This window comes from Sphaeramia orbicularis, chromosome 11, assembly GCF_902148855.1.
Source record: "Sphaeramia orbicularis chromosome 11, fSphaOr1.1, whole genome shotgun sequence".
In the NCBI taxonomy this organism is placed as follows: Eukaryota; Metazoa; Chordata; class Actinopteri; order Kurtiformes; family Apogonidae; genus Sphaeramia; species Sphaeramia orbicularis.
In genome coordinates, this window is record NC_043967.1 from 30,905,759 (window position 1) to 30,918,050 (window position 12,292).

Consider the following 12,292-nt stretch of genomic DNA (forward strand, 5'->3'; position numbering starts at 1 on the left):
GTGCTCTTACAGTCATATGTAATGTAGGTTATAGTAGCACCATTAGATGACATTATGGAAACATGTCTAATTCACATTTTCTTTTTTGTGACGTTTTTGTTTCAAATTCACTGAACAATTTTGTGTACAGTTGTCCCTCACAATAACGTGGTTCACCATTCGCAGCCTTGCTGTTTCGCAGATTTTTTTTTAGTGCAAATTTGCATGCTTTTTTTTTTACAGCGTATGAGTGCGCATTGTGTTCTGCGTCCTGATTGGCTAAGGGACTGTAGACCACTGTCAATCAATCTCCTCCGTGCCGTGTCTCCTGTACAGTACAGAATGTGTTCAGCTTGCCAAATTCACATAAATGTTCGCTCGCTAGCAGTGTGACTCTGAAGTGCTGTATGTTTGCAAGTTTTCTCCCCGACAAACCCAACAATGTTGACAAAACATTCTGCACCGACAAACGCATCTGCGGTCGCACCCAAAAGGCAAAGGAAGATGCTAACCATCGCACAAAAAGTTGGACTTCTGGACATGCTGAAGGAAGGTAGAAGTTACACGGCTGATAACAGGTTTTGATCTTTGGTTTCATTCTATAATACTGTACTTATTTTTTAAAATCTACGAAGGTTTGAACTTTGAGAGTGTTTAAACAAGAGAGAAATGTGAGAAAATGTTAATGCCTGTCTGAGAAAAGTGTATAAAGTGTGTGGTGAGGGGTTTTACAGCCTTAAAACATATATAATTGTAAAAAATAAAGCTGATTACTTCACGGATTTCGCCTATTGCGAGTTATTTTTAGAACGTAACCCCCGCGATTAAAGAGGGACCACTGTAAATAAAGCTATTGAGATACTTAAGGACCACACAAAAACTAAAGCGTAGAGTCCTCTACAGCCATAATCGGTGTACTATTATGATGAATGGGGGCGAGTGAGAAAAATCAAGGGAAGTGTTGAATTTTTAGGTAAGTTTACACATTGGGAATAAAAATATCAATTACATTTCTATACATTTCTTCATCTGTTACACATTGTACCTTTAAATCTATACCAACACTAGGAACTAATTGCCAAGATTCAAGCTTTTCCTGCTGGTTCCAGCTTCAGAGCCAGGAGTGAACAACTTTTCTCTTTTGTCACTTTACACATTAAACTCATTAACAGTCTTTCTACATAAAGCCACTATTGGTATTTTAAACTATTCCTCAAACTGTCGTCCTCCATCCTATCAATGGCATTGATAATTCCCTTGGCTGAATAGCTACCAATAGATTGGTAGGAGAAAGCCGATGACAGATGACTTGAATTGGCAGGAACTGATACTGCCCGGATAAATGCATTCCACAATGTAGTACAGTGTTGGCTGTGAAGGATAATTGATGCAAAACGGTGTGAGGATGAGAAAAAAAATTGGTGCTGATAAATTCCCGCAAGAGAGGCCCTGGCTGAATTTTTGAGATAATTACTGATGAAACGATACAATATCAGACTCCTGGATCTTCACGGAAATGCATCATCCTTTTATCTCCCTATATATTTTACAGGAAGCATGCAAGTAAGGAAAAAAAAGGTTTAGCTGCCCTCTCTTAACCCCATATTAAATTTAAAAATGTCCCCCATCCATCCCAAGCTTCCATAAAAAAAGAAAACAAAGAATCTGACCGGCAGCATGTATTGCTTCAGCCCTCCACACTGAGGTTTATCTTGAAAAAGAAAAAGTTCTTGATTCATACTGACGCGACCAAGTTCATAAATACAGCTGGACTTCAAGCTCTGTGTGTCTCTTGTGTTTTTTTTTTTTGTTGTTGTTTTTAAGTCCCCTTGACATTCTTGGTGTGGGGTCTTTGGGCCAGGCTGGCGTAGTAGGCACACTGAGTGGGGTCACATTGACCCGGAGGCCCCGGAGGACCAGGCTGTCCATGGGGACCGGGGTTTCCTGGTTCTCCCTGGGCTCCCACTTGTCCTGGGCTACCGTCTTTACCGTAACCTGGCATTCCAGCAGGACCTGAGAAGAAATGCAGAGTGATTTAGAAACAATGTTCCAGATCAGCCAATGAGGATGCAGACTGTGACTGGGAGTTACCTATGGGACCAACAGGACCCTGCTCTCCTCTTTCACCAACACCAGGTTCTCCTTTGTCTCCCTTTGCTCCTTTTTCACCTGGAAAAAACAGAAATGAACATCATATTTACTGATCTTCAACATGTTTAGAGCAGAGGTATATGATTTAATCAGTCAGGAAGGTTGTCTGGAGTGATTAAATAAAAACTTAAAGAGGAACTTCAATGATTTTAGGTTGAGATCAGTTCATATCTAGGCTAAAATCTACTTAAGGGATGAAATGAGTGGCCATTTTTGTAAAAAAAAAAAAAAAAAAAAAGTTGTAAGAAATGCTTAGAACTGTGTTGAAATAATGCTAATACATTTGTGCACAGACTACTGATATTATTTGACAGTGGAAGCTCTATTTTCAGAAATATTGGATTCTGAATAGCACGTGTATGTGAAAACTTTTGCTGGTGGACGGACGTGACATTACCCATGATGATCTGGTCAGTACCAGTACTTTATTAGGAATAAACTTATAGACCTACTATTGCTAATTCTCCTCTTATTCATAAATGTTAGTATTGTGGATTTAAAATAATAACAGCTGACACAAAAACACAAAATGTGGCAGTGGACGGGTGTGACATGGTTGTTACAGATCCCATCATACTGATGCTCGGCAGCCATGTCACCGTTTCCACAAATGATCCCTGTGCAAAAACTAGGATCAGAATTATTTATTGTATAGTTTATCATCATACTAAAGAGTAAATAACAATATAGAATTGTTATTTCTTTATAAAAATGCTTATTATTAGAAAACTGTTGATTTAAAAAGTGACGTGTGACATTCTTCATGTATGTATTGGCGTAACATAAGCAGGATGGATCAGCATCATACTCCATATTGAACCTGTAAAAATAAAACGTGATATGTAGTCTATAGTCTTGTAAGAAAAACTGGGGAATCTAAAAGAATAGAATATTTGTTTTTCAGGTAAACTCAGTTCAAATATAACTTGGCCATTTGTGACATGAAAATATATTAATATAATTAATAATTATATTAATAATTAATATAAAACATTAATTGTGATGAAATTGGACATTTTTGAGCTGAAAACATAGTTCATATGACCATCAACATGTTGCAACAGAACTGAAATCCTGTAAATTTGCAGAACTTGCATTTACCAACACAAAGTTCCTTTGGGGATTCACTTCTATTGATTTCTTATGCACAAAGACAGAAATAAGACCTCTAAGCAAATTTTAGCCAATCTATAGTTCTGTGTTTCATTTTCGTTACCTAAACCAATGCTTCAGCACTCTGGTGGACCATAAGGTATGTCTTGATACAAGAGGATCTAGGGACGGCTCTATATTGCAATATATTATTTCATAATCCACCATTAATTTTAGTTGTGTTTAACTATTCTATGCTTTGAAGGGTTGATTTTATTCCTATGTCTTTATAAGTTATATCTGCACTGTCTAAACCACAGTATATTTATGTTTTAATTACAACTGGTGCACAAAACTTTTCAGCACCATACATTTTTTTTCAAAATCTAGTGGTAAAAATTGATTTTACTCCTGAAGTGCATTTATCTTTCAAATTTCACACTAAATGTTCCTCTCTCTACACCAAAAAGGACTGAGATCCACCCACAACAGTCTCCAAATCCTGTGGGAAACAGCGAAGAATCCACGTTCTCAGCACAAAGTGAGGGCTGTTAAGTCTGAAAGTTGTGGGCATTTTCAAAGCTGTGCAGTGAAAATACACTGGAAATTTAGGAAGCAACACTGGTTGTGTGACTGATACTAGAGACTTCTATAGCATCTATCAGAGATTAATGTCTAATGTAAAATAATCTTTCTGCCTTTGGACTAAGATTTCAGTGCACCCTGCATGACCCCGGATCTACTGTATTATTAAAACCTAAATCTGACCTGTTTTAATATTCTGAGAGCCTTTTAAACACACATCAAACAACCCTTAGATGTTTTTTTCTTATCAGTATAGATGATACCATGAAAGCTTTAACCGCCACTAAAAGTTCACTGATAATTCAGAAAGTGATTTCAAAGGCAATGTTGTCTTGGGGATGTTAAACTGGGCAGATTACTGTTTGACACTTTCGTAGTTCCAGAGTTTAATGTAAATGTAAGGATTTGTGAGTTTAAGAGGAGGTAACACCACAGAAAAAGTACATGAGGAGACTCATACAACCAGTAACATTACTATGTCCTACCTTTAGGGCCCATGGGTCCCCTGGGTCCTTCGCCTCCATTCTGTCCGGGCATACCAGGCTCACCGGGGGGTCCGTGTCTTCCAGGGCTGCCGTCCTTACCTGGAGGGCCAGGAGGTCCAGGACGGCCTGCTGTACTCTTGACATGGGCTGGCTGGATCTGAGCCATGATGTAAGCCAGTTTGGCTGCAGAACAGACCCATACAGTTAAATGTGTATCATAAAGTTCTCCATAATGAAGCTACAATGTCTGCACACAAGGTTTTACCAAGAAAAGAACTGGCATCTCACCATCTAATTGTTTTGACAGCTCTTCCTGGATGAGCCGTCGCATCTGCTCCAGTGATACAGACTCTCCCTGAGATAAGACATTCATGGTTATTTCAGTTACAAACTAAATCCGATTCAACTGCTTCAACGGTACCTTACTTTGCACAGATGATCCTGTTTTTCACTCCAACTGAGAGCATTCTGATGTGAGTTTCAACTTAATTTTCAACATGGATGCTAAATAAAGAACTGTGCGCTTAAGGTCGGTTCAGACTGAAGACTCATGAGACAAGCTGAAAAGTTGGAACTACTTGCAAAATGCTGGTCTGCAGCATTCTGAAAACTTGGCACTTCACATCAATGCAACTAGACAAGATGGTGTATCGCTTCCATAAAAATAACTCCGTGCTCTTAGAATTTCAGGCTTTTCGTTACAATTTGTGCTATTGTAAAACACAAATGAGCACTGTGCAATGAGCGACAGAGCAGTTGTTCCAGTTTTGGTGTAAAAGTATACTGCAGGCTGTGTTTTATGTTCTCTTCTTTATGACTCACCCTTGGGCCTGGGAGACCAGGATTTCCAGAAGGTCCTTGAGGTCCAGGAGGTCCAATTTCTCCTTGAGGTCCTGACATACCCATCATTCCTGTGTGGCCCTTTCTGCCCGGGGGTCCAGGGTTTCCAGGCATGCCGGGGTCTCCTGATTGTCCTTTATCTCCCTTTGTACCTGGATCACCCTACGTTGGATGACAAACTTTGACTTTAATCCTTGCAGGACCTTCAACCTAAGTGTGATAGATTACGGAACACTGAAGGAAGCAGTTACAAAAGTTGAGTAAGTCAGTAGTATGTGCTCACCTTATCTCCTTTAATACCACGATCTCCAACTCTGCCTGGCATGCCCTAAAAAAAAAATAAAAAATAAAAAAAAAACAAAGACAGAGGAAAGTGAGAAAGACCACCACTCCACTTTCAGTTAAGGCCATTTATCTTAGAGGTCTCATAAAAAGCTTACCTGTTTACCCTCTGGGCCAGTTGGACCGGGTGGACCCTGGAATCCAAGGTAGAAACTAACATTAGTCAAAGCTAAAATAGAAATCCATTACTATCATCATAAGACTGAAAATATCAATATGGTTTTTAAAATATACGAGAGCCTGGATTTTTGAAATGGTAAATCTGAGTTTGGGCTGATTAAAAAAGGTGTCCTGCAAGGCTTAATCCTGGGAACAATGCAATTCACTCTATCTAAACGATGTTGTTTATTCATAAATATAAACATTTATGAAAATGACACATAGCTGCACTGCTCCGCCAATTTAAAAGCTGCACCGAGTTGTAACAATCAAACTAGTTCTTACTGTAAATCAAACTAAATTCATATTCATTTTTTTCCTCTAGGGCAATTAAGATGTTTAATTTCAACCTATTTTACTCCTAGGGTATTGTTTTATATGTAAAGTAGTTATGTGTAGTTATTCCTTCATTTCATTTATTTTACTTTATTCTAAGATTTTTAATTACTTCATAAATATAATAATGTCGTTCAAATGCGAAAAGAGTCGCAGAGTATAAGTAATAATAATAACAATACATCACACTTATATAGCACTTTTTTGGACACTCGAAGACGCTTCACAAACAAACAAAACAAAAGTATCTTAGAATCAATGAGAATGATGTAACAAAGAGCAAATTAAGCATGAAAATGTGTTTTTCACAGGAAAAAATACCACTAAAGAAGTTCCTTTGCAGTGTGGAATGATACTTACTGAATCACTTTATTTTACTTGTTGTTTTAGCTCATTTATTTGGTTATTTTTTAATAGTTTTAATTACTCTTAGCATTGTAATGTTCTACTGAATTGCCTTTGGTGGGTTTTATTACATTGTTCAGAGTTCTTATTATAATTACTTCTTCAAGTCTTTAAGTTTTATGTTTACAGAATTACTTTTTTTATCGCCATTGTTTCCTGATGTTTCTTGGCGACATTCTAAACAAGGACTCTGCCTCAGTATATTGCAAAACTAACTACAGGCTGAATGAACAAATAAAGTATTTGAAAGCAGCTTTGGGAGAACATCATGGATATTCTTACAAGACACTAAAGTTAATGCTCTTAAAGGTTTTCAGACACGCTGTTTAAAATCTCCGCATCAGTTACTTCACTAACAGTAATTCTTCTGCTTCAATAGTCTCGGTGCAGGTGTTGTGAGAGGAATTTGCCTGAGATTCCAAAATGATGAGCTGCAAATAATGGTTTAATCAAAACACATTAAAATCAAGCACTTACTGCCGGGCCTTTGGGTCCACTAAAGCCTGGTAATCCTGGACTGCCGGCCTCTCCCTTGTTTCCCATAAGACCCTGTACAACAGCAGAGAGACATGGCTTGTTCATCACATGGCTCACACGTGGTGGAGTGTACTTGTATTCTAAAAGCCCCGCTCATTACTTAGGATTCAGCAAGATTAACATTTAGCTGGATTTCTTTTTGACATGCAGCATTTTCCTGGATAAAAACCTCATAAATGAATCTTGTAGTGTGACATGTCGGCTCTGATAGATTAAAACCCATATTTATAAACGACACAAGTTGGCGCAGGAGTGATTTAATATTTGTGTTTTTATCTAGTTCGATGCTATGCTTTATATTCTAAAAACATCTTCTCCACCTCCATGATAACATTTTGTCCATATGTTCTTGTACCTCTAAGTACCTTGACTCTGTGTTAAAATCATTTTCTATCTCCTTTAATAATCCCTGTGCATGTGGTTGGTGCCTGTCAGGCTGTTTCTGATGACCTGCTCCCTCTGCTGACTGATATCATCACCTCCTCTCTGATAACTGGCTCTGCCCTCCAGTTACCAACAGCACCTCCTCCTCCATCTTCAGCCTCCAGACCAGTGTGCACAACCTTTTTCTCTCCAGCATGGATTACAACAATATATATTTCCCTATCTTTTTCTACTAGAGAGCTAGCTGAGACATTTTATTTCACCTGCAATATATTTATTTTTTTCAGTCCACCATATTTAACCCTTTCATGCATAGTGGTCACTACAGTACTACAGCTGTTCAAAACTGGTTCTCTTGAGTAATCGTGGATTTTGTTGTTTTAGTTCCATATCAGCCAACACAGTAGACGCTTATGCATCATCCCATACACTGAAATTCATACCATTACTGTAACTTTGCTGTTCTTGAAATTCTTAAACCTGATCTGTACTAAAATGTTTGAGTGTAAAACAAAAAAAAAAGAATTGCTAATTGTATGGAAGTAAATCTGTCTCATCAGATTTTGAATTATAAAAGCCATTGAATGTTTTTGCACTGAAATTAAGTATCTGAATGTTTTGTCTCTGAATTCAACTATGTTCATAAATTTAGAATTAATAAAAATTCAGATGCAAAAAAATTCAGATGCAAAAAATGCAGATGCAAAAAAATTGCGATCACATATCCGGGACACCAAGGATAAGCAATCGATTCTATCTCAAGTTGAACCGACAGCCAGCCAATCAAGTTATGTTAGGCTGGTCATGTGACACCTTTTGAATTTTTTTGCATCTGAATTTTTAAAATTCTAAATTTATGAACATAGTTGAATTCAGAGACAAAAAAATTCAGATACTTAATTTCAGTGCAAAAAAAAAAAATCAGATACGTAATTTCAGTGCAAAAAAATTCAGTGCTAGAAATTCAATAGCTTTTATAATTCAAAATCTGATGAGACAGATTTACTTCCATATAATTGTTATTAGACTGTAATAGATGGTGGGGCTTTTTTTAAACCAATTTTTTTTTTTTTTTTTTTTTGCATATTATCTGCATTCAGGTATGTTAAAATGTGAGAAAACATCAGATTAGCATCATTTTAATTTCATAGTTTTCATTCAGTCTATCAGTAAATACATGTGTATTTGCTTCTAAAATTTAACCCATGGTGTCCAGCTGAGTGGACATTTTTGTTACTCCATGAAAAGTATGTTCATAAAAAAATCAATCAAATTGTTTATTTTTATCCCTAAAGAGGAATTTAAAAAAATCTTGATTAAAGTTCTCATAATTCATGCATGAAAGGGTTAATGAACCTATGAGCAGTTAATAAACATCTCCTTTAAAGCATTAGCTTTGTTACCTTTGTAGAGGCTGTTTTACAGCTGGTCAATTGCTAGTCACATATTTCATAATCAGTTCATTTAGAATAATGAACCACAGATACACACAAACTGCATATCTTACATGATATCAGATTTAACTGTAGAAAATCCTGCATCATAGACTGAAGGATGTGTGAATGAGGTCTCAAACAGTATTTACAAAAGACAGTTTCAGAATCAGAACACTTTATTAATCCCAGGGGGAAATTTTTGAAATTTGATGATAAAGCAGCATTTATCAATCTGTTAATTTGGAAGTCTGTCTTTATTCTGGAGTGTACTGACATTGTAGATACTGTATTTATGTGTTCCATTGTGTTTTGATCTGTTTCCTTCTTTTGTCTAAAGTGACGACCTATGTAATGGTATAACGGGCTCTGTGTACAGCCCCACTACTTCCTGAAATTCAGGTGGCTCCTTTATTTCCTGTCTTTCATTATTAGACACACTAGTCGCTTTTCCATTGACCCTCAAATTGCGCAAATATAACTTGTGCATAAAAATGTACCAAATGAAAAAAAACGACAATTTTGCCACAAGTCTCATTTTTCGATTAAAAGTTTTTGCGCTGGCAAGAGGTGGTTTTTCGGGCGTAGCGCAAATGGTATATCACGCAAAACTACAATGGAAAGACCTTTTTTTTGCTACTAGAGTCAGGTGAATTAAAAAAGCGGATGTTGACGTATGTTAAAACAAGCGAAGAAGAAGAAACATGTTGCGGTATGTGTGGACACACCAGGAAACCCAATCATTTTTTAATTTAGTACAAGACAGAGGGGTAATATATAAATCAACACCATATTTACGTTCGTCGCCATGTTTATTGAATGACTTTTCGTGTCATCTCGCGATAATAAATAAACAAATCATCACATTTGTGATTTAATAGAAAAACCGAGTTTACGCACCTCTGTTTTTTCGACATTTAGTAAATATCGGTAAAGTTTTGTGCAGATGTCCAATGGAAAAGTGACTAGTGATTAATCCAGATGTGTCTGCTACTTCTTGTTGTGACTACTGATTAATTAGGCACACCTGGATTAATGTGTCCAATAATGAAAGACAGGAAATAAAGGCACCACCTGAAGTTCAGGAAGTAGTGGGGCAGTGCATAACGTCCATTTTCAGTTTGAGTCAAAGCTGTCTCCTCCCTCACTTTGCTGCACCTCATTGGTCACAAACATTTTCACCTGGGACTCCCAACTGCTGTCCTCTCTCTCATCTTGCCTCACCTCATCATCAACATCAGGTACACCAGTGGCTAACAGGTGTGTCCTATCAGCTGGTCAGCACATAAGCAGCTCTGGCTTAGCTACTTTTTGCCAAATTGTTCTCACTTCTTGCCTGACTATCCAGTGGTTTTCTGTATCCTCTTTTCCTGGTTCCGACCCCAACTGATTCTGATAACGCCGCCTCGTCTCTGCCCCGGAAACCCAACCAGCCTTCTGTCTTTAGGATTAAGAGATTTGCTTTCTGTTTCCGAGTACCTGTCTGTGTCAGAATCTGTTTCTAGTCCGTGTTCCTGTCTGTGTCACAGTCCTGTATAAGAATCTGTGAGTTGAAGTCTTAAAACAGAACATTTCGGACTATTTTACACATATTATTTACATGTATTGATAGGATTAGTGGACAAACAGCTATAAGATGGCCAAAAAACAAAACCTCCTATCTGCGAATTTTTAGATTTTTAGTTTTCACATTAAATGGTGAGAACAAGAATGATATTGTTACCACATAATATAGAAAGAGAGTCTGAGAACAGTAGAATATGCTTGGATATCTTTAACAAAGACCATACTATAATAAAACTAAACGTTTTTTTTGTTTTCTAAAAAAAGTGATTTTTTTCAGATAGGAGGTTTTGTATTCTGGCCATCGTTACACAGTTTAGATCAGTCGATGGTTTTGGTCGGTGATAGATGTTTGGGTCTTTATGGGTTAAATCCAGTTCTTAAACCTCATGTCAGTCTTATACATGCTTCTGCTCTGAAATGTACAAGGTTGTGGTTCTGCGGCTGCATGCAGACAGAATAAATTGGGAGTTTTGTCAGAGAGGCAAGGCAGACATCCAAACCTGTGTTGCTTTTTTGTCTTATTTAAAAATGAACCATGCTGCCCTCTATAACCGTACATGACCTTGCTTGCATCCCGCATCCTCAGATGAATCAGGCCTGTTGTCACCGGGGAAGCTGTTGATGTATTTGTTTATGCTTATGAAATTCACACCTCTGTGCATCACACAGGCCTAGGCCTCCAGGGAACGCTCCACTCCAACCTCTCCTCTGTGCTCTGATGTTACTTGGCGATGCATTTTCTCCTCAACACAGCAACCTGGTCAACTCCTGTCCACTGAAACTCACCCAGGGGAAAGGGATGTTCTGTCCCCGATCAGGACGGCTATTTCTGCAATCTTCCATCATAAACTGACAGCTCATCTCTTCTAGAAACTGTTTACATCCTCCTCTCGCCTTCACTTATATCCTCCATACAGTACAGAAAAGGCTTACTGTGAAAATGCTCCTTTTTCCGCCTCCCTATTGACTCTGCAGAAAGGATTGTTCTGTGAAATAATAAAATCTTTTTCTTAGGGTTTTTCTACTTTTTGACAGCACTGTCAGTCATCGTCAGCCTGTTATGCCTCTACTGAAAGCAAGACAGAACAGCAAATTAAGTTCAAAGATGTACTACTTTTATAAAATTATTTATTCATCATTCTCCCTCTCTCTCTCTCCCCTTTTCTTCTCTATCCTTTTGTCTTTCCCTTTCTCTTGTCTATATTCTTGTAGACTTTTTTCACTGACAGTATCAACTCAACTTGACTTAGCACAGCCTTTTTTTGTGTTTTCATTACACGAGAGCTGGTAGCATCAGATAATATCAGGTCCTACTTTTAGACCAGGGATGTCAAACTCATTTTAGGTCTTTATGTTACATACAGACCAATTTGAGCTCAAGTGTGCTGGACCAGTACAATAATAGCAAAATAATCTATAAATATAAATTTTTTTTAAATTAAGATCCGTTATTGTCAGTATAGATGAGTTTCCGTTTCTTTAATTACCGCGGCGAGCAGCCATCTTGTGTAGCAAGCGGTCATGTTTACTTCCTGTTCATTCACTGACCCAATTTTGAGTGTTGAGATCATGACGACAATGTCCTCCAGACCTGGCGACAAGGTGAAGGCTGTTTACAGGGACACATTAGACGATGTTTGCAAGGCAAGATATTGACAAGAAATTGCTTTATATCGATGGAAAGGATCCATGTACAATGTCGAAAAAGGAGTGGTCGTGTAATCCTGAGGTGTACCCCGATGTTCAGGAAATGGACATTGCTAAGTATCTCATCCACACAGTTAGTGCGTACACTTTTGATGAATTGAGAAGATGAAAGTCTCTGGAAGCATACAATTATTTTGTAAGTGGATGGGTCCAAGATGTAAAGCATGCTACCATTGGAGAAAGGTGTGTTTTCACTGCCAGAGTCCGCCATTCTCAACGTACCTCAGACCCCTTTCTGGTGCCCTGGCTGATAACAGAGAAGAGCAGCAGCGTGATTTGTGGACATTGTAC

General features: G+C 37.8%; 1 protein-coding gene across 1 annotated transcript in view; it reads right to left on the reverse strand.

The window, feature by feature from the left end:
• Nucleotides 1–694: 694 nt before the first annotated feature.
• Nucleotides 695–12,292, reverse strand: part of col22a1 (collagen, type XXII, alpha 1) — a 134,546-nt gene continuing 122,948 nt past the window's right edge. The window contains exons 54-61 of the mRNA XM_030147327.1: nt 6,852–6,923; nt 5,573–5,608; nt 5,416–5,460; nt 5,115–5,294; nt 4,581–4,647; nt 4,293–4,475; nt 2,071–2,148; nt 695–1,992 (exon numbers count right to left, since the gene is read on the reverse strand). Of these exons, the coding sequence (XP_030003187.1) occupies nt 1,799–1,992; nt 2,071–2,148; nt 4,293–4,475; nt 4,581–4,647; nt 5,115–5,294; nt 5,416–5,460; nt 5,573–5,608; nt 6,852–6,923 (855 nt within the window). The 3' untranslated portion in view covers nt 695–1,798. The remainder of the gene's footprint in view (nt 1,993–2,070; nt 2,149–4,292; nt 4,476–4,580; nt 4,648–5,114; nt 5,295–5,415; nt 5,461–5,572; nt 5,609–6,851; nt 6,924–12,292) is intronic.